Genomic DNA, 23,570 nt, shown 5'->3' with positions numbered 1-23,570 from the left:
CTACCATTTTTCTTAATTCTATGTAATTCGAGTTTCAGATTGCTATTCAATTATTTGTAATTTTTATACAATAGAAACTACCATGGACATTTAAACGACTAGACATCCATCTCCTTTGTTTTTTTGTAAAAAGCATTGCTAGCTTCGTTGCTGCCTCGTTTAAGACATAAAATGAAACAATGAATTTTGATAATAACCTCTTGGAAATACCTTGCTAACAACGAGGTTAAACACGGGTTTATTTTGACCGTAAAGTGCGATACCGTAGGCCTGGACATCAAGTTTGGGCGGTGGATTGTTTGGAACCTTGACATCAATTTCGGGCGGTGGAATGTTCGGAACCTCAACATCAAGTTCGGGCGGTGGATTGTTCGGAACCTCGATAGCAAGTTCGGACGATGGATTGTTTGAAACCTCGACATCAAGTTCGGGTGGTGGATTGTTTGGAACCTCGACATCAAGTTCGGGCGGAGGATTATTTAGAACCTCGATATCAAGTTTGGGCGGTGGATTGTTCAGAACCTCGATATCAAGTTCGGGCGGTTGATTGTTCGAAACCTCGATAGCAAGTTCAGGTGGTAGATTGTTTAAAACCTCGACATCAAGTTCGGGCGGTGGATTGTTTAAAACCTCGACATCAAGTTTGGGCGGTGGATTGTTCAGAACCTCGACATCAAGTTCGGGCGGTGGATTGTTCGAAATCTTGATATCAAGTTCAGGCGGTGGATTGTTGTAGAACCTCGGTATCAAGTTCAGGCGGTAGATTGTTTGAAACTTCGACATCAAGTTTCGGGCGGTGGATTGTTTGAAACCTCGATATCAAGCTCAGGCGGTAGATTGTTTAGAACCTCGGTAACAAGTTCGGAACTTTACTCACAGTAGGGATGGAAATTCCTATCGAAATCACCTTAGGATAAATATTCTATTCTTCACAGATCAAAATTGGGGATGGTTTCGGATTGTAATTTTTTTCCATTGGATTTAAAATCAAAGTCAATTTCCCAGTGAGGCAGGGGTATTTGAAAGTTCTTAAGAATTAAGATGAATTATTCATAATGAGTGAACATCCGTGTTAAATGGATTTTAAGTATATATTTTTGATAAAATGCAAATTTTCCTTTTACTTTTCATGAATGAATACAAACTATGAACAACTAAAGAATATCTCTGATTACAAAGGAAATAGAAGGTAGAACAAAAATTCAATCATTAAACTGGGTAATTAATTAACAACGGCAAATCAAATTTTCAGACTTATTTAACCCTCTTCGTACTAGGGGGGGGGGGCTTTTTCTGTTAAACTCCTTCTAAAAGAATTTTTCACCTTAAACATGGTGATATCTTCTGACAGTATGGTGTCATAGCAAAATGACAACTTTTCAATGCAAATTTTTTTTTTTTCATTTCAAACATATTTAGGGAAATTATCTCGATCACTTTAGGCATGATGGGTGATGTAATCGAAAAAACTTCTTTTTTTTCAAAAGTTACCTTCTTCAAGACCTTACCTTAGAAGACTTTACCTTGACAAGATTCTTGAATGCCGAAAGAAAAAGCCCCCTTTTCCCCCCTTTCCCCCTTCCCCCCTTTCCCCCTAGTTTTGACCGCTCCTAAAAGCCTAGTACACGCTTTTTTTTATAAGAATGGTGTAAATCCATTTCATCATGGATATTCTTAACTTTTTTGGAAAAATCATCCTAAAATATTCTTACAGCATTCTTAGGTTAGGATTCTAATTCAGACTAGATTTAACATTTAGTAAATACGTCTCAAGCATAAAATGGCATTTTTGTGAAAGGAGTGAGCCTTGCTTGGGGGTAATTGACAATTTATATAATTGAAAATAGTCTAAAAATGGCATTCTCAGCTTGAGTAGCAAAATTCCTTGATGGTGATATTATTAGCATGTTCTTAATTTTTTGGCCATTTTCATCATGGACATTCTTATAAAGTGTATTCTTATATAAAAAAAGCGTGTATGAATATGTTAGAATTTCTTTGCTTTGGGTGAAGGAAAAGGTGTCCGCTAGAAAGCTCTTTTATCAGTGAATATGATTATCTTAAACGTGAGCAATATTCAGGCTGGTGCAGTACTGAAAAAGTTATAAAAGTAAATTCAGACCGGGAAAATATAAAAAACGCATTTAAATTTCTCAGGATGGGACTACTCGAAAGAAAAAAGATAAACTGGCTCCTTGACCACTAACGGATCCAGAATTTAAGAAACATCACCCATAGAATTACATTTTTTCGATTTTCAAAATTTCATTCAAACTTCCTTTAATCCTTGCAAAGTCCACATGAATATTGGCATTTTTCTAACATCCATGTATGATATCTTGAATCCTTATTTGTACAATAATCCGTATATTGTGAATTATACGGGCAACTTGCATCTACGTCGAAACAATCACCCGTTTTAGCACACATCTTACATGATTTGCGACAATTTTCTGATAACCATTTTCTTTTTTCACCATTGTAAGTACAAGGATTGTGTGGTGCTTGTTTGATAAAAAGTTGAGCGCATTTTGCTGGTTCTTTATCCTCACATATGTTCTTGGGTGCGAAGGTCGCTAAAAGAAATCAAATATTTTAGACAGTTAGCGTGTGATTTAAGCTCGCTTTTTTTGTTGTAAAAAACAATGGGGAATAATTTTCCAATCTCATCAGTCATAATGGATGATAAAACTGTTCAGAACTGAAAAATGAATTCATGTTATTTTCTAATTCGTAAACTCAAACGAAAATAACTTTATTTATCATTTTACTTTCATCTCCTCTTATCACGTTAGTCAGTTAGTGGGTCGTCTAGAAAGTGTACAATGTGCAAGATAATAAAGTAAATATAAATGTATATTTATAAATGCTATTGACAATAACACTTCTTTATAAATCAATATCATATAATCCAATATATGTAGTAATACATTAAGACTATGGCACTATGGCACTAAAGTGGTCAAAGACTAGACTCTTCGAAATTAGATAGACTGTAACGACGTAATAGCTTAACCAGTGGGCGGGTGGGCGGTTTTCGTAACAATCTAACAACCTGTGAATAGCTTCGGACAGCCGCCCTTTTTAAAGTCTGACATCACGTGACTATGAAGCGCCAAAAGAACAATAATAAATTCATATACATTCATTCCGTAATGTTTTTTTTTTTATGGAAACATCCTGGTGTTTTTGCAAGCGAGCACCTCACTAAAAACCGGTATTTTTCATCTCGTTTCTTAGTGAGTTCCACTTGATTGACGATTTTTGAAAAATAGAAGTCTTTCAAGTGTTTTGACGCAAATTCGATTTTTCCCTACTGGAAGGGCTTCAGAAGTTTAAAGTGACGTAAAAAAGTCGACTGCTTGGAGCCCGAAAACCTGGTCGCAAAGTGGATTAGACGCTAATTGCGTAGAAAAACACGGGTGACGTTTAGTATAGGCTAGGTTTTTGCCAGTAGTGGCAAATTTGAAACAATCTTTTTCTAGCTTAAATTTGCAACTTCTGGTACAAACCGGGATGTTTCCGTAGAAAACATTACGTCATGAATTTAACTTACGTTTGATACAGAAATCACAAGATTTTTGACAGAATTGCGTCATATAGGCTGGTTCCAACATACACATCCCATCTCTGGCAAAATCGGAACATAATTCGTCTTTGTCGTAACATGGAGGTGCTGAATATGAAAGAGAAATAAAATCAAAATGAAATTGATATGTTTCTATAAAGACAGTTTGGAGGATATGTGGTAAAGGAGCCATCCATATTGTACGTAATATTGTTTAAATGATGTAATTTCTATCGCTCCCAGAGTATACACCCAGCCGGCACACAACGTTTTCAAAACGTTTTTTTTAGGTTTAGATTACGTTGTGAAAAAACGCGTTGCCAAAAAACGTTTTAAAAACGTTTTTTCAACATTGTAGAGAAAACGCGTTTTTTCATAACGTTTATAAAACGTTGTTGAAACGTTACAATCCAAACGTTTTTCAAAGGTTTTGCTAACAACGTTTAAGAAACGTTTTTTCTAAACTTGATTTAAACGTGATTTTGATCAACGTTTTTTAAACGTTTATAAAACGTTTTTTTGAGACGAAAGTGTAGTGCCCAAGATTTCTATTTGAAATATATAAATATAACCTCATCGACTCTCAGCTTTTATCCCAAGAAAATTCCTGAGACTTTACCTACCTGCTCTGAGATATAGGAGAGATATTCAATATATCTTTTTCTCTTTTACTTTATTGACTTCTCTTTAAGTGTTAAATATATTTTAATAAAACGCCCACTCCCTGTTTGAATACCTCGTAAGATCGCCCACCCGTAGAATAGAAACTTGTGAAATTCTCTCCGTCACGCCCTTTCCAAATTACAAACCACGTACCCGCTCCCCGTCCCATCTACTTAACGCCCCCCCCCCCCATCAATCGTCCGCCGAATTAACAATGGAATGGCTTCTTTTCTGGACAGCTTTCGAACGTTCGAACGTTCAAACGTTCGAATTCGAAATCACTTGTAGTTCAAAACAAAATCAAACCTATGATCAAACAAAGTAAAGGTTCTGTAAAAGTTGGATGTTTCATGCACGAAGACTGGAAGAAACTTCTTTTACAAAAATCAACTAGATAATGTAAGTAGTTTACATTAAACTGAAAATGCTTTTGATATTTAACTTAATTCTTAGAAGCTTTATCGGTGTAGCTTATTTCAGGTTTCAATTTCTGATGATATTTATGTTTTTCAGTAAACTTTATGTTAAAACTTTTTATTTTAACTTCTTTTCCCTCAGATTCAAGCTGGAGTGTATTATTGGTTTCCTTATTGCAACTATCCTCAGCTGACTTTGTGTGGTCGCCAGCAGAAAGTACCGAAAATATGCTAGTAAAGGTAGGTGAAATGTAACAAGACTTTAATGATATCTTTCCAAAACTATGCTAATTTCTTGTTAATACCCCTGCATCACTGAGTGAGCTTGGTACTTCAAACTTCTGAAATTTGACTTGGAAACACCCCTGTCTCAACGACAATAATTTAGCAAAGTCCTTGGTAGAATACATTTCGTGAAACATAAAGTTTGGCCATGAAATTTAAGAAGTTTTTTCTTTATCCTTCTGGAGCATTCTTTTTCCCGTGGAAAGAAAAGATAGTTTTCAACGTCTCAACCGCAGCTAAAAAATCTTTAAACATCAAATTTACTATTCGTCTTTTATTTTTTCAGGATCGCAAATGTGTGAAGGAGACCAAAGAAATCGCAATCAAGATATCGTTTTTTAACACTTCAAATAGCAATCATACTGGAAACGTTTGGAATGATTATCACAAAGATGCCAGAAAGGAAGGACGGAAGAGAAAGAACATCAAATTTTTGATTTCATTACGTTTAATTTATACTGATTGTAGATTTTCATACCCAGAAAATTATATAGAAAAGAGCATTCAAAGAAAATTCAAATGTGTGTACGGTCTTTCTCATAATAGTGCAATGAATAGGAATTATTTTGGCAAAGAACGTCTTAGAGACGTGTTAAAACTAATCTAAAATAACTTTTCAAGACGTTTTTAAGTCGTCTCAGAAACGTACCATACCGAAATTAATAAAAATAAGACGTCTCGGAAACGTCATAGAGACGTCCATAATTCGTTCCAAAAAGACGTCTTTCAAGTGGCTAGAAGAAAACGTAGAAACAACGTTTTTCAAACGCCTTGCAAAAACGTAATCTATAAACGTTTGAAAAACGTTTTTTTGACGTTGTGAAAAAACGTTGTAAAGTGCGACAAATACAACCTGAAAAAAACGTTTTCCAAACGTTGTGAAAAACGTTTTTTAAACGTTTTTAAACGTTTTTTTGCCGGCTGGGAAGGGACGAGAGAGTGTGACAAATTATGCGGAGATTTTTTGCGTGCATTCTTTTATACATGATCCCATAGTCCATCAAATTCAATATGGAAAATGGCTTTATTTGCATTGCGATGTCGAAGGTTGTCTGAAGCGTGGAGAATGATCGATAACGATAACAGTGCAAAGAGGTACTTGGGTGAAACAAGGCACGTCCCAAATATATTTTGCGCGACGCGCATCGCTTCCCATTATTCCTTAACTCTCATATAAAGCTCAAAACAATCGTATCAACGAGAGGATTTCGAAAAGTCATGGGTCAAAATTTTACATTAAGTCAATCTGAAGATATCGGTCAAAAAATGATTTTGACGTTTTAAAATACATCGAAAAAACACGTCATGAGTAAGATTCAAATGACGTCATTATTGAAAAACGGCGATAACTTCAATTCTATTAATGCAATCAACACCAAATTTTGACTGGAGTTGTAAATTAACGATTCTGAAATATTTGTTAAAAGAATTTCAGACTATTTAAATGACGTCATTTGTTGTCGGGAAAAATTTTAAATACGTCAAATAATGCTGACGTCATCATGAATTTTCAATTTTTTTCATGAAATATTTCAGAATAAATAATCAAAATCTACAGTCAAAATTTTGCTTTGATTGTAGTGAGTTAATCAGAATTATCGCCCTTTTTCAATAATGACTTCGTTTAAATTTTCTTTTTGACGTGTTTTTTCAATGTACTTCATAACGTCAAAATCCGTTTTTGGCCGATATCTTGAGATAGGCTTAATATAAATTTTTCACCCAGCACTTTTCGAAATTCTCTCGTTGAGACGATTCTTTTGAGCTTTATATGAAAGTTAAGGGATAACGGGAAGCGATGCACGTCACGCAAAATTTATTTTGGACATGCCTTGTTTCACCCGAGTATTTTCTCGTGATTTCATTCGTCACGAGGAACTTTATTTTCCTGGATTTGATGTCGAACGATAAATTTGAAAAAAGATTTCAGGTCATTTATATAGTGCTTGGAGATCCCCCATAGAGTTTTCAGGGAATTTCTGCACTGTTTGTTCAATAAAGTCTCGAAGTATCTGTTGATGTCCAATATTTCGACGCCATATAACACTTTGGGGACAATGATTGATCAAAACACGTAGGCTGTGGTGCTTGGGTGATACCATAGTATATGAAAGCCGCGGCTGGAATATGTACTGCATCGTCTTTTCAGTTAAATTGCTGTTCCATCTCTGTCTCCGAGCTTTATAAGAACATCAAGATTGTCAGTTTATTATTGGTAGATAGTTTTTGAAATTTTTCTCTTATTTTCCTTCACAAAAAGTTTTTTTGTTGCTAGATATCTTTGAATATGTACCCAATAGAACATTTGAACTAATTTTGGACATATTTTAGAGGTATTTTGTGGAAACAATAGTTTTTCGCCAAAATCGAAATTATAAGAACTATATTCAAGATGACAACTTTCCTGTCAGTTTAAATGATATATTTTGAAGGTGCTGGTTTGAAATTTTCACAGTATTCTCTTGATGTATTTTTTCATTGATTTCTAAAAAGATTTCACTGAAATATTGTCAAGGCATTTCGAGGCACATCATTAATTTTTGAGTTCTTTCAGCTTAGCCATTTTGTGCTTGTTTAAATTTCTTAGTGTTGACTTCTTGATCAACAAATAGTCATCTAATACGACAGAGATAGAACAACAGAAATTCAGATGTTATCATTCCAGCCGCGGCTTTCTTATACTATGGTGATACCATCTGACTCCGCTTGATAATAAGGAGGTTGTAGTTGCCCACAGTTCTGAAAGTCTGGATTCTTTGCGTCTGTCAAGATAATGCATTCCTTTTCGTTCCCCAATTGAATCTCAGGTGCTTCATTTCCGATTTTACTGTAACGAATGACGAGTTTATTGTGAGGTACGGATTCGATATTGGACTTTGCCCCGAAATGACAAACTGTGTTTTTTGTTCGTTGAATTTTATGGCGTGCTCTTTGCCGTAGATCAGGCAGGTGTCCAAGAGTCGTTGAAGGTGCTTGACAATATCTCCTGGTAGGAATTTTCCGATATTTAAGTCTTGAATTCTGTCAATGAGGTCTTCAGTATATAGGTTGTATAAAAATGGTGCCAAAATCGATCCTTGTCGTACACCTTGGGATAATTTGAAAGTATCCGAGTATGCGTTATGGTATCTTATCATTCCTTTCCCGTTAAGATATAGCTGTATCAAGGATTTAATCACTTTGTCCGGTAGGGTTCCTTTTTGTTGTAGTGACTGAAAAAGTTTGTACCAGTTGCAGGTGTCGAATGCTTTTTCTGCGTCAATATACACGGCGGAACCATTGTGGTTGTATCTCTGGATGGTGTCTTTGATAAGCAGCTCAGCATGTAGAGTTCATGCATCAGAAGTGAAACCGAATTGTACGTTTTTGTGTTGTTACTGTCGGGCTGTTGTATATATTTTTACTACTTATGTTTTCTGGTAACTTGTAGAGTATTTAAAGAGGTTTGTCATTCGTTTACTACTTAGTGTTTTATGTTTGTGTAGTTAGTGAATGCACCAATAAATTTTACAGTGCTCAGTAGTATAAATAAAGAGTTTTTGACTTCTTTTTCACCACACACCACAACTGACAACAGAACCCTTCAATACAAAACGCAGGTAGAATATGTTTTTAGCAATTAGTCATAGTTATTGATTGTGAGACGAATAGACCTTTTCACCATTTATGTCATTTATATGCAAGCAGCCATTTTTCATGCAAATCATAGATTGCCGAGACAGATTTATATACATAATTTTGCATATAAAGGATGTCATTTTCCAAATGATTTATCTTTTTTTCAATCTATGATTTATATGAAAAATGGCTTCTTGGTCCTCCTTGCATACCGTAAGTTGGTCTAATATCGACACCCCTCATCTAATTCCGACACCCTTCTTTAGAGACAGGAATAATATGAAAGCTTGAATCACTGATTGAAAAAGGATTATTCCTCTCTGACCACTAAGCAAAGAAAAACAGTTTCAACCTTTCTATCAATTTCAGTTGATAAAAAGAGTGTCAAAATTAGAGGAGTGGTGTCGACATTAGACCAAGTTACGGTATAAATTACATCAAAGGCGAAAAGGTCTATTGGCTGTGTCAAACAGTCTGTTTTACTAAGTGATTTTTAGAAGAAATGCTCAATACACAATTAATAACTTATTCCAATTGATGACCAATCAAAAACCAATAGGTTCAGATTGGATATCCATTACTAATACTTGTTTTGGAGAACGCGACGGCCAATTGAATAACTAATTACTCCATAAAGCTTTTTTCACATGTACGTAAAATTTTACTTAAGGCCTTGAAGAGTGGGAATTTCCCTAAGCTTACGTAGTGTTTTAAGACCTTCTGTAGAGTTTGCTTACGTTAACAAAATCTCTACATAATGTCGGGGAAATTCCCAAAAGACAGCCTTACGAACGACTTTCCGTAAGGTCTAAAGTAGAATTTTACGTACATGAGTAACCTAGAGACAAGATAATTTATCACGTTTTTATTGGCTGAGGGAAAGTAATGTACAGTATGTGGAGTAATTTGTTATTCAAAAGGCCGTCGCGTTCTCCAAAACAACTATTCCAATAATTTATAGCATGGAGGTATAAAGAAACAGGAGAAGTATGCTATTGTAACCATGCTCGCCCTACGATTAAAAAAATTACGAGGTACGCATGCTCATAATCTCATATATCGTGCATTTTTAATGAGCTCTTTTGTTGATAGGTGAAATCTTATTGGCTAACTCAAGTGTCGGAAATAAGATGAGACGAGATTCATTGTTTCTGACATCGGCGTAAGAAAATATTTGGACTAAAAAAGGGCCTGTAAACTTTGCAATCCTTCATCAAATGACAAGATTTTTCGATCAACATTTTCTTCAAGGTGAACTCTATGCTTAATACTTTCCTCCAAAATTCTCCAGCGACCTTTTGTCTACAAGTTGGGTCTGAAATTGTGTGTGCTTATAAAGAACTTTTTATTTTCTGGCTGAAGAAAATATCTTTTCAAAACAAAATTTAATGGATGACAAAATTGAACGCAAACTTATTTCGTGGAGCTAAATTTCATTTTATTCTCGTATATTAGAAGGCTAGAAATCTTCGATGCTGATAATAAGAATGTTCAGAGCAAACTTGAGTTCTACTAAAAAGTCGTATTTCATCGGGCGAGCCTAGAATTTCTTTTGATTTATTACATAAAAGAAATCAAAAGACCTTAACGACCAATTACCGACAAATTCATCTCCTGTCTTTCTTTATACCTCTATGTTTATAGGCAATAACAATAGGGTCTATTACAAATCCTTCAGAATTGGTACGACCCACAACATGGCCCGAACAACGACTCATATGCATGACACAAATACCCGAAACTGAACTAAACCCAAACAATTTTCAGCCCTAAGTCATTGATATTCGGGCCAGGTTCAAGCCACAAACTTTTTGATTTTTGCCTCTGAAAAACTGGACCGAGCACGTGATTGTAACGAATGGGAGGGTGTTTAAAAGACTCCAGCACTAAAACAATGACCACATTATAGCACATAATTATTTTAATTGGGCATTAACTTTTCTAATCATTGTTTTGAGGCTGGTTTATTAATTTATTATTTGATATCCTGTCTAGCAAAAGGTCTATCTGGAATAGAACTTTGTTTTCATAGGACGCAATATCAGGTTGAATAAGGCTAAGACCCTGCCAACACAGCGGCTATACTGAAGCACCGGACACAAAATGACAGGTGTCAAACAAGAAAACTTTGTACCACTGGACAATCCTAACACGGGACCAGATGTGAATCACTCTCTTGCTGGGTAAAAGAAAAAAGTCCGGTGTTTGACCGACCAGTGTCAAGAATTTGTGTAACGTAACACTGGACAAACACCAGACAGTTTTGAGCAGTGTAATCTGATAATACTTTTCAGCATCCAACACGACAGCACGACAGTCTGATGCATCAACAGAGTAGATAATGCTCCAACAACAAAACACAAGAATGATTTGCGCATTTTGATATCCAAACAATGGCTCTATTGTTCAATACAACGCGAACCTGATATATAGGGGTACAGCAGGTGGGAAAAAGAGTGACTGGTGCTAAATAAAAGCCCCTAATCTTGTCTTGGCCAAGCCTTGGTTGAGCTTTTTTAACATATTTTAATATTGCATTAGGATTTGCCATCTATAGAAGCCTTTTTTACTCTTACAAAAGGGAATCTTTATGATGTTTTATGGATAGGATTCAGGTTCTCTATGAAAAAGTAAAATACTATCTACGACCTTACAATTTACTCCAGGCATCACGTTTCACACGTCGTTGTACAGCAGATATCCTCCTGCTTGACCTCGTTATTTTACGTTCAGTATCTCTCAGTCTTATCCCTTTCAAACTTTCAAGGTTCGAAGCATTTTCTCTATTTCGTCTTACAATGTTCGACTTTCGAGTCGTCTTGTTTATTAACGAATACACGTTTTTTATAATAGAAAACTACAATCAAAGTCATAAGTTTGAGAAAAAAGGGAAATTCCCACGAAATCTTACAACTACAAACAATTTGGAAGCGCTCTAAATTAGGTTGGACGGGTTGGATTAGGTTGGATTATAAATTTGCCCAAAAGTGACTTTTTCGCCCGAACTTTAAATTGCTGAAAACGAGGAATTAACCAAAATTCCCAATATATTTTGACCGAGATTTTACATAAGATTTCGATGACCAAAATGTTAAGAACAATAAGTTATTAGCATTTTAAGGCTTTCAGGGTCCCTAAAACACCAAATTTCTTAGAAAAACAATTACAAAAACCGTAAAAATGAAATTATTTAATGAAAATTTTTAGGCCTAAAACTTGAAAAGTTAAGAAAATCCGTAGGAATAAGGCTTCGATGACCAAAATGTTAAGAACAATAAGTTATTAGCATTTTCAGGCTTTCAGGGTCCCTGAAACACCAAATTTCTTAGAAAAATAATTACAAAAATCGTAAAAAACAATGTGTAAGGCCGTTTAAATGTATACCTTCAAGACAGAGATTGCATGATTTTCTACAAAACATTTTCATGAAAGCTTCATTTGAATCACATTCTCCATATTCCGCCATCCTTGGACACCAATACTCAAAGTCATGGCAACCGGGCGGTGGGTTTGGAATGGGCGTACCTTGAAAAGAGATTATGTTTAGATAATTTTGATTGCAAAATAAGAATAATTTGGAGGAAATAAAAGATTCCTTGAGGAGTCCCAGCTGGCACACAACGTTGTTTCAGCGTTCATCTAACGTTATGTGGGCGTCGTGATGTGAACGTTAGATGAACGTCGAAAAAACGTTGTGTGCCAGCTGGAGTATATGTAAAAAAAAGAACTATTCTTCTCAATTCGGATGGACAAGACATTTGAGATTCTTCTTGTAAAATTACTCTTGTCTCCCGAATAGACGTCCCCCCGCTAATTGTTAAGAAAAAAAAAATCCATCCCCCCGCTAATTAAATTTGAATAANATATTCAGTTGATATTCGATTTTTTCCTCTGCGAAGGAGAACAGACATCTGTTGCACTTCTAAACTTCAAAATATGTTAGCCACTATTCCTAAGTATCATTTCCACCAAAAATGGTCGCTCTCCACCACAATGGGGGAGCTCTAAAATTATACAACCACTTAGTTTGAAAATCGACTAATTAGCGTTTTGAGCCCTATGAGGGAGAGCAGTCATATGTTGCACTTCTAAACTTCAAAATATGTTAGCCACTATTCCTAAGTATCATTTCCACCAAAAATGGTCGCTCTCCACCACAATGGGGGAGCTCTAAAATTATACAACCACTTAGTTTGAAAATCGACTAATTAGCGTTTTGAGCCCTATGAGGGAGAGCAGTCATCTGTTGCACTTCTAAACTTCAAAATATGTTAGCCATTATTCCTAAGTATCATTTCCACCAAAAATGGTCGCTCTCCACCACAATGGGGGAGCTCTAAAATTATACAACCACTTAGTTTGAAAATCGACTAATTAGCGTTTTGAGCCCTATGAGGGAGAGCAGTCATCTGTTGCACTTCTAAACTTCAAAATATGTTAGCCACTATTCCTAAGTATCATTTCCACCAAAAATGGTCGCTCTCCACCACAACGGGGGAGCTCTAAAATTATACAACCACTTAGTTTGAAAATCGACTAATTAGCGTTTTGAGCCCTATGAGGGAGAGCAGTCATCTGTTGCACTTCTAAACTTCAAAATATGTTAGCCATTATTCCTAAGTATCATTTCCACCAAAAATGGTCGCTCTCCACCACAATGGGGGAGCTATAAAATTATACAACCACTTAGTTTGAAAATCGACTGATTAGGGTTTTGAGCCCTATGAGGGAGAGCAGTCATCTGTTGCACTTCTAAACTTCAAAATATGTTAGCCATTATTCCTAAGTATCATTTCCACCAAAAATGGTCGCTCTCCACCACAATGGGGGAGCTATAAAATTATACAACCACTTAGTTTGAAAATCGACTAATTAGCGTTTTGAGCCCTATGAGGGAGAACAGTTATCTGTTGCACTTCTAAACTTCAAAATATGTTAGCCATTATTCCTAAGTATCATTTCCACCAAAAATGGTCGCTCTCCACCACAATGGGGGAGCTCTAAAATTATACAACCACTTAGTTTGAAAATCGACTAATTAGCGTTTTGAGCCCTATGAGGGAGAGCAGTCATCTGTTGTACTTCTAAACTTCAAAATATGTTAGCTACTATTCCTAAGTATCATTTCCACCAAAAATGGTCGCTCTCCACCATAATGGGGGAGCTCTAAAATTATACAACCACTTAGTTTGAAAATCGACTAATTAGCGTTTTGAGCCCTATGAGAGGGAGCAGTCATATGTTGCACTTCTAAACTTCAAAATATGTTAGCCACTATTCCTAAGTATCATTTCAACCAAAAATGGTCGCTCTCCACCGCAATGGGGGAGCTCTAAACTTATACAACCACTTAGTTTGAAAATCGACTATATAGTGTTTTGAGCCCTATGAGGGAGAACAGTCATATGTTGCACTTCTAAACTTCAAAATATGTTAGCCACTATTCCTAAGTATCATTTTCATCAAAAATGGTCGCTCTCCACCATAATGGGGGAGCTCTAAAATTATACAACCACTTAGTTTGAAAATCGACTAATTAGCATTTTGAGCCCTATGAGGGAGAGCAGTCATCTGTTAAATATTTGATGCAGCTCAGCAATGTTTTTAAAAATGTTCATATTTTTTGTATAATTTTAGAGCTCCCCCATTGTGGCGGAGAGCGACCATTTTTGGTGGAAATGATACTTAGGAATAGTGGCTAACATATTTTGAAGTTTAAAAGTGCAACATATGTCTGCTCTCCTTCGTAGAGCAAAAAGTCGAATATCAAACTGAATTTCGAATATCAAACTGAATATCAAACTAACTTATTTTTAATAGAATATTTTCCTACCTCCCTGCTTATTTGGACCCCCTCCCCCCGTCTATTCGGGAGACAAGAGTAGACATATATGAAGAATTTCCGTTAAGAAATGCACAAAACATTTTAAGATAAATGAAAATCTTGACCTGCTGGCAATATGCCTTGGGCTACATGGAGAAATAATACACTCTTTTTGATCAGAACAATTTAACCAGGTTTTGTCTCAAAAGTATAAGGACACTTTAATCTTTCGACATTTTCTCAGCTTCCATTCATACTGCTAGAAATAAGTTTTATACACCTTTAGAAATTTATTTCCAAGGAGAATAACGTAAATGATAAAAGATTTTTTATTAATTGAAAAATGATGAAGAATTGGACCTTGCCGATTTCAAATCTGTACTCCGAATTATCGTATCTTTCTCAGACTAGTCATAGCTTTCACTAAATGCCCACGCAGAAGATCATGTCATGCACTTATAAAGCTTTTAATGCTTTAAAGATTAAAGCATTAAAAATAATCAGGAATAATTGATTGATACTTATTGAATGATTGATTAATTGATTGAGGCATATGCTTGAAAAAAAAATTATATTCCATTAACACAATACTTCAAGAATTCATGCAGCTTGATAATTTGATAAAATTTAAGGAAAAGCTTCTCAAAAATTTATTTCAAAAATTATGGTATCATTAGCTTACTGGTTTTCACATCTCCTGTTTGTTTTTTTCTCCCAGTTTCTTTCTTACAACAATATATGTCATGATTATTATTCACAATAGACCTTTTCTGATAATGCCGCAGACATCTTAGATTGTAGGCAAAATATATAGCGGTGAATAGACCTTTTTTAACAAGAGGCAGCCATTTTGAATAATCATGTACTCCAGCATAAAAACAACGATACAGCCATGCATAATTTTCAAAATATGCATAATACAGTAATTATGCATGGCTGTATCACTGTTTTTATGCTGGAGTACATAATTATTCAACGTGGCTGCCTCTTTAAAAAAAGGTCTATAAATCAACAAGGCAACCAATCAGAAATAGCTTGCTTTTTTCATTGGCTACTATATTTCAACAATTCTCTATTGCTACTTTGCCTAATAAACAATAGTCAAGAAAATACTACGTATAAAATTTATCAAAAAGTTCTGCGCCATCTTAAATTGGGTGAAACCAATCCTAGTTAAGGCCTGGGCTCCTCTTGTGTACGCTGTGATTTCACTTCTCAAGCAAAATCTTCTATGTTGTTGGTCAAAAGAAAAATAAAGGAATGCCATTGTGGTCTATTCAGACTTACAGTCGAGAAAAGTTGAAATGCGCTTTAATTTTTTTTCAAGTGCATAGTACTTTTTCATGATGTGATGCAATCTTTTCTCCAAGCTGAAAGGATAGAAGCCATTAAGATGATCGCAGCGCAGACAATGAAAAGACGTGCCTCCAGGAAGCTAGACTTTTTGAGTTTATAGCTATATACTTTTACTTTATTGTGTTTCCGTATGACTGTCTGTGTATCTAGTCTAACCACCGTTAAATGCCTTCGGGAAGGTCCCTCCTAACTTGGAAAGCCAGAATTGGAGCTATTTCACCAAACCACTGGAGTATAGGTTATTTAGAAAAAGTTGAATATGCGCATGTAAAGTTAAATGAATGTTAAAACAGTGAATACACTCTAAGTGAGGTAAATCCAAATGAAAAAGTTTGTTTACATTGATTGACATTCAACATTCATTCAACCACTTTTGGATTCAACTTTACATAATATGGCCATATGCATACATTCAACATTTTTTGAACTTTGCCGGTATCTTGTTTTACTAAGTTAAGAAGGACTTTCTCGAGTTACGACCATAAGATGGTATTTAAAGCTCAAGAAGCTCTATAAACAATAAAGCTAGTTATTAATATAATAACAGACGAAGATAAATTACAGTTTGAACAAAAAATATCAAATATCAAATGTACGTATACATTAAAAAACTTGAGCAAATTTCTTTAAAGATTCCAGAAAAAGAATTGAAATCATTGCTGAAATGAACTTCTGACTAAATTACAGTATTTAGTATTCAGTTTCAAAGACAAGAAACAAAATTTGACATACAAAACACTTTTTCCAGTCAATGAATCAGCTCATCATCATAACCAGTCTGCCATTTTGTTTGTTTTGATTTGCACAAGTAATATTGTAATTCGTGTTATATCATACACTGTTATAAATAATTTGCATTTGTAACACTCGCTTCAGCTTTTCAAACTAAATCAAAACTAATAAATTGTAATACGTAATAATGGTAATAGCATATAACGTAATATGAAAATACGCATACTACTAAAAACCGAACATTTACGGAAGAGACTAACTACGGGGATGATTGCGCGACAAAACACAAAAAAACAACAAAATTTCGAGATTCCAGTCCAATATCTATGCGTGAAACTATGAGTGCCTCCTCGTCGCTGCGCTCCTGCGGGGGCAATAAAACAGTTATAGCAATGTGAAGTTGGTCATTTTTGCTGTTTTTGGTCACTTTTGGCTGTTTTAGGCCTTCTTCAAAGTCTAAGTTATGTACGGTTTGTGTAATTTACGATGCGCGATCCAACGATTCACGATGCACGATGCACGATCCATGCATTAATTATTCTAATTATGCATTTACAGGTTTTAGTAATCACATATTTTAATTCTTTCTTTTGTATTCCTGGAAAATCAATGTAAAGTATGCGTGAAGATATTTCAACCTCAACAATCAAATCAAATCAAAACATTTTGCCCATGATTTGAATTGAATATCTTGTAACCTTTTTGCTTTCTTTATTTAAAAAAAACGTTTCTCCGATTAAACCAACCAAATCCATTGGATTGAGACAGGGTTATAAACAAAAATTTACAATGTTGTGGTAAAATAGGGAAGACCTTTTTTAATGAAGAGCGCGTGTATAAACTCACCTTTTTTGAGAAAAATCAAATGAATTAACTTGATCTTCCAGGCCAGTCAAACAAAGAAAAAGATCAAATAAATAAAAGCACCAGTTGTAATTCAGTTGGTGAAAGGCTTTTTTTATAAGAACATGCCAAAAGTAATAATGTAGCCAATGATTCCTTATTTACCTTATTCACTGTTCTTAAAAAAATAATGAACGTACAAAAATGAGTTTTTTAATAAAGTTTTCGCGCCAAAACTTTTCTATGACGTCAAGGCTTTTTCTTTCATTTTAAAAACGAGTGAGGCATGCGGCAAACATTTTCATTCTCTCGCAATCAATTTTTGTTTTTTTGTTCACAGAAGATATAAGTTACTTTAATCATTCTGATTATGATAAATTATTTCCCCTTCTTTTTTAAATTTTTTCTTCATTATTGTTATATGTTGTTTGTAGCTAGCATTATGAAAACTTATTCGTGCATAATTAGAATAATTAACATAATATATGCATGGATCGTGCATCGCGCATCGTGAATCGTTGGATCGCGCATCGTAAATTACACAAACCGAGTTATCTAATAAAGATACGAAAGATCTGAACATAAAATTGAGATCAGCAAGGTTCAAATATTATGGAAAAATTTCATGTGATGATTTTTTAAACAGTAGAAAAAATCTCACTTTTTTCATCTTCATTTTTTCACTTGATTTTTTTCAACTTTTCAAAAATCTTTTATCATTTAGATTATTCCCCTTGGGAAAATCTTTCCAATGATGTAGAACTTTTGATATAGCATTATTGCATGCTGAGAAATTTTCAAAAAAGTGAAGACAGTCTTTAGCTATTTTTATAATCTCACCAGCATTAAGGAGTTCGCAATATCCACAGGAGTCAGGACAGAAATACCATTTAACACCTCCAATAGCACAATCGTTATAATATCCTCGTGAAAAATAATAATCACACATCTTTGGATGGTCTTTACATTTCATCTTGGCTAGAACATGAAAAATAGGATTATTGGGCTTTTCCAGGAAAAAAACCCGTATTCCATTTCCGTTCCAAGGGGGTAAGGTTTGATATGTGGAGGAATTCCATAGGGATGTTCAACAATCTGTCAAAAATAACTGAAATTCTATGGGGGGTAAATTTATAAATCCTACTAAAATTCAGAATTTCAGAGGGGCTCAAACCTGTTACAGCATTTCCAGTCACAGAGGGATGGACCTCCTCAACAGGGGGTATACGGTTTTTTTCTCTGGAAAATCCCATTTACAGTCTTACAGTCTTACAATTCAATGTTATGTATTGTGCTTCTTTCAGGTCTCTTTTGAAATGGGGGAGATCTTCAAATTCTTAATAAACGGCAGGGACCTAATTGCAAGTTATTGTACCCCCACCCCCCCCCCCCCAAAAAAAAAAAAGATGGTATTTTAAACTTTAACCAAGCTATTTAGAGGAAAATAAGGGATTCTTTTTTTAACAGCTGAAAATATTTTCAAAATATAATAAATGTGTGGTCGGAAAAGTAACAAACGGCACCTAAAAGAGAGGTACTGTCGTTTTCGGAATTTTCAGGGATGAATTATTAAAGAAAGCTTAAAATTATTCTTAACAAAATTTCATGATAAAAGAATTAAAAAAAAAGAAATTGAAGAAAATCTTCTTACCTTTGTGGATTTTAGCTAAAAAGAAGAAAAGAAAAATATTCTTCAAAAATGATGCAAAGTTTGAATCTTTGTCTAAGTTACTGACAAAGATAAACAATATTTAAATTTTTCCTTTATATTTTATTACTTGGACGCCTCTAGCCACCTTCCTTCATTAAAAAAAACATTATTGGTTGTATTGACCGGCCTTGACCCACGTATCAATCATACACAATATATTTTCCCTGGGAGACTCAAGAACTACATCGTTGCCAATATATTATGGCACATTTTCGGTTATAAACGAATTTAGATACATTTCAATAACCTCCCCCTCCCCTCCGGAACAATGTTGGTAGGAAAGAAATTTTGCTTGGCCGGTCCTTAGCTCTCCGTCCCTGACAACATTTTTGTGCTTTGTGCCATAGTTTTTGTCAATGATCGTACCACTAACAGAGTGACAATGATTTTTAACGTCAATAAAATTGAAATATATGATTTAAAAATTCCTGTTTAATACACTTTCATTTGATCCGTTTTCCGTTCTCTCTGAATCCGTAAAAATCCTACAAACTTCTCACTCCTGCAAAAGGCTAAATACCCGGGGGAGGGGGACTGACTTTGACGACCGACGGGGATGTGTCGATGGAGTTCGAAAAGATGACCCTGTCAGAACGAAATACTAAAAATTACCCTCTTTACATCCTAAAAAGTGGTGAAATCGACTAAAAGTAGACGAAAAATTGAAAATAAAATTGATTTCTACAATGAAAATTTCCAAAATGACCGAAAGTCGACCCATCTTGAAAATCACTCAATTTGAATCACTGTCAGATATTTTCAGAGCCTAAGAAAGGGACCCTGATCAGCAGCACGTCCCGGTACCTAATTCTTCCTATAAGTGCCCCTCCCCCGGGGACTAAAGAGTAAGCCAGCTGGCACACAACGTTGTTTCAACGTTTATCTAATGTTAATAGCGTTCACATAACGTTAGATGAACGTTGAAACAACGTTGTGTGCAAGCTGGGAAGTGAACTTACCAAGTCTTTTAGCCTCTGAAAGAAAAAGAAAAGAGAGTTATAAAATTCGTTTTGAAGAAAACTATCAATTCATAAGTACCGTTCACCCGTTCACCAAATATAACCACAGAAGATGTGTTATAGTACTATTGATTTCAGAATTTAAATATTGTAGAAGAAATAAATACAGAGCTCGTTAGACCAAATATAGTCTACAAATCCTCTTATTCCTAATTACTTTGTTCTTTGGTTAAATATACAAAAAACATGAATGTGGGTTTATGAGCACCATTCTTACCTTCCATCGTGACCCCTAAAATGAAAAATTAAAAAAAACTTGTGAATTATCTTGCTGGCTCTGAAAATGATATATTTTAAACCATAATGAGATTATTCCTTTAAAAGGGGACTGGCCTGAGGCTAGCGAAATCAAATTAAAAATGATTGAAATTCCTTTAAAGCAAACAGGCAGGAAACAGGCATTAATGTCCTGATAGTTGTGATCGCGGATACATTCATTTTGAGACGTTAGAACCTAGTTAAGGGCTCTGACCATAGTGAATTTTTCATAATTGCCGTGTTTAAAATGTGTTTTCTGACTGATGTAACCAACAAAACTATGGCATGTTATACATTTTCTGTTAGACAAACTATTCCTGAATCTGAAAATTCAAAAATTGCATTGAAAAAATTTGATGAAGAAGAAAATGAAGACTTTTGCGAGGAAGAGTATTTCAACTTTGAAGAGCTTAGTTTCGGCGAAGAAAAAACATTTTGAAAAAATTTTCGCAGTAGATGGTGTATCTTTTACCGAACAATAAAAGTTTTTGCGGAAAATTTTTGTAAATGCTTCTTTGTCTCGAAATCTTCAAAATAGTCGTTTTTCATCAATTTTTCACCTGGATTTTGCTTAAAAAAACAGTCATAACTTTTGACACATCTTTTTAGAAAAATTTTCCGCAAAATTTAAAAAAGTTCAATTCTTTGCGGACAGGGTAAAGAAATTTTGAAACAAAAAAGTTAATTACCCATTAAAACTTAGCACTTTTTGTAAAAGATGGTGATGCAACATATTATTAACGTCTTTTTAAAGTTCATAACGTCATTTTTGCAATTAAATTCTTAATTACTCTTAAGGGATTCGATTAAAAAGCAATTTATAAAGGCAATTCTTTGTTAAAAGTGTTAAGGAACCTGAAATACAACTTTTTTGTTAAAATACCTAAATCAATTTTTGGACTATGGTCAGAGCCCTTAACTCAAACCCTTCTCATAACGTTTAGGGAAGATAGACCATTAAATGTTTTTTGGACCTAATGAATCTTAAATGGACGTCGATCCGATGCCGTGTGCCCAGTTTGGGGCATGTCAAATTAAAAACCCGGGGGGGGGGGGGGGCAGCCAGGCAAATTGACCGACGGGTATGTGAGGCGGTTAAGGGTATCTTTTTCAAAATATCAGAAATGCACTGTAAGGGTGGAAATTTCAACAAATCTAGGAAAAATCTGGGAAAAATTGCAAATTTTTGCTCGAAAATCTTGATTTTTTTGCTCTAAAAGAGTTTAACATTTGAAAAAATGCACTGTAAGGGTATGAATTTCACCGATTTTTTTCTGCACTGTAAGAATGCGATTCTAAAAGCCATTTTTTTTCACCGCACATACCGTCAGTTGGTAAACCCACTGTCCCTGGGATTAAAAATAAAGACTTACTTGCTTTTGATGTAGTAATAAGTACTACAAAAATCAAGGTCGTGTAAAGGTATATAAGTAGCATTGTTTTATTTTGTCTTCTCTAAGGGTCCCGTTTACTTTCAGTTTATTTTTCTTTACTCAAGAATGGCTACATATGAAACCTATGAAAGAAATTTGGACAATGTTTAAGCTTAATACTGATCTGTTCTGGTCGTTATTAATTTTAACACCCCTGTCTCACAGCCCTGATGGAACTTTTTCCCTATCAGTGGGGATAAAAATTCATATTGAAATTCCAATGCGGATAGAGAATCTTTTGTTTGGAGTGCAGTTTTATTAGACATGATTTTCGGATGGGGATGGAATCAAAGTCAATTCAAGGGTATTTTCCCATCGGGGACAAAATTTTCGCCAAATTTTCCAGTGGGGCTAGGATCCTAGCGGGTCTGTGACACAGGGGTGTATCTTGCGAGTTTACGTCTATCACATTGACATTGCTCGATGAAGATTTCTTTTGAAAAACTTTGCTAGATTACAAAACTTATACAATTACTCAAAAAACAAGGAACAATTAATGTCATAATCGTCAGCCGTGCAAAATTACTCGAATCTGATTGGTTTAGAGGAGTGCAATTAATCGTTAATTGCACTATTACCACTTTTTGCACTCTTCGGCGGGGGGACACTTTTGTCCCCTTATTCTTTTCTCTCCAGAGACTTTTTTTTGCTATATAATAAAAACAAAGACATTTTTTTTCTTCAATATAAAAAAGAACAAAGAAATTTTACGTTACAATAGCTTCTTTTAATTGAAAAGAAAGAAAAAACAAAAGAAAAAAAGGAGGTTTTCGAATGTTAACAAAAATATATGATTTACTAATGATTATTTACTGACGATTACCTCGGAATCGTATGTTTTGTCGTGCAATTAACGATTAATCACTCGTAACAAAGGAGAAAATACCGTAATTTGCACTCGTCCTTCGGACTCGTGCAAATTACTTTTTTCTCCTTTGTTACTCGTGATTAATCGTTAATTGCACTCCAAACCATACGATTACTAGTACTAATATTTAAGAAAAAAGGGAAATTCCCGAGAAATTCTATAGTCACAAACGATTTGGAAGCGCTCTAACTTAGGTTGGAAGAGTAGAGTTTTAACACTAGACTTAAAACTTAGGAAAACCTTAGGATCTGAGGATCCAAAGGTTTAAAAATGGTCCAATAAAGCCCAGAATATGGCCTGGAATAGTCTCTTAACCCCTCCCAAATTAAAATATTCGATTAGATGTAACAAATATAACCCGAAAGTAACTTTCTCGCCTGTCCAAATTTCTAAATTATTTCAAAATTCTCAATATATTTTGACACAGACATTGTAGATACCAATAAACCAACATCAATATTTCTTTATTTAAATTTAAAAAGCTAGTTAGACAGTAATCGAACGTCTAGTTTATTAACCTGAAATCCATGTACTCTGTATTACGAGTCAATATTTTCTCTTTTTTATACCAGACACATTCAAACAATAAACAATCAACAAATGGTTCAAATGAACTGTGATAAGCCTGATGAAAAATTTGCGAATCTTGAGTATCATCAGTGACGTACCGGATTTGAGATAATCTTCATTTTTTTCTCCCTACACTCATACTTTTGCTTAAAGATTTAAACAGCGACAAAAAAATATTCTGACTTGAAAACACTGAAATTTAAATCCCCAGCCATAAAAAATACATCAATCCCTAACGAGTTTGAGTCCGTTAATTTTACCCCCACTGGCTGAAAAAATCCTGCCTACTGGGTCTATGGAAGGGGGTGTTTTAATAAAGAAAACGAAAAAGATATTAGATTCTTGCACTAGATGACAGGGTAGTCGTGCAGAAAACTATATTTTGTTGATGCAATCACAAATGCAG

General features: G+C 34.8%; 2 protein-coding genes and 1 long non-coding RNA gene across 3 annotated transcripts; 1 reads left to right on the top strand and 2 right to left on the bottom strand.

Annotated features, from left to right (window-relative positions):
• Positions 1–159: 159 nt before the first annotated feature.
• LOC136808146 (magnetosome-associated protein MamJ-like) lies at positions 160–783 on the bottom strand. Its single transcript, XM_067064690.1, has one exon. It carries the CDS (start codon positions 781–783, stop codon positions 160–162), a length of 624 nt encoding a protein of 207 aa, XP_066920791.1.
• A 1,114-nt stretch (positions 784–1,897) lies between these two features.
• On the bottom strand, positions 1,898–21,805 carry LOC136805679 (putative tyrosinase-like protein tyr-3). The gene is made up of 8 exons (XM_067062228.1): positions 21,667–21,805; positions 20,253–20,267; positions 19,976–19,990; positions 18,957–18,971; positions 18,146–18,283; positions 11,935–12,075; positions 3,557–3,676; positions 1,898–2,576 (listed from the first exon to the last, which is right to left on the bottom strand). Exons 1-8 carry the CDS (start codon positions 21,728–21,730, stop codon positions 2,281–2,283), a joined length of 804 nt encoding a protein of 267 aa, XP_066918329.1. The 5' UTR covers positions 21,731–21,805; the 3' UTR covers positions 1,898–2,280.
• Positions 4,447–5,452, top strand: LOC136805668 (uncharacterized). Its single transcript, XR_010846435.1, has 3 exons — positions 4,447–4,630; positions 4,790–4,887; positions 5,219–5,452. It is a non-coding gene; the product is annotated as an uncharacterized lncRNA (long non-coding RNA).
• Positions 21,806–23,570: the final 1,765 nt, after the last annotated feature.

Source organism: Clytia hemisphaerica, unplaced genomic scaffold (assembly GCF_902728285.1).
Source record: "Clytia hemisphaerica strain Z4C2 unplaced genomic scaffold, Clytia hemisphaerica genome assembly, whole genome shotgun sequence".
Taxonomy (NCBI): domain Eukaryota; kingdom Metazoa; phylum Cnidaria; class Hydrozoa; order Leptothecata; family Clytiidae; genus Clytia; species Clytia hemisphaerica.
This window is presented reverse-complemented; position numbering and strand designations above follow the sequence as displayed.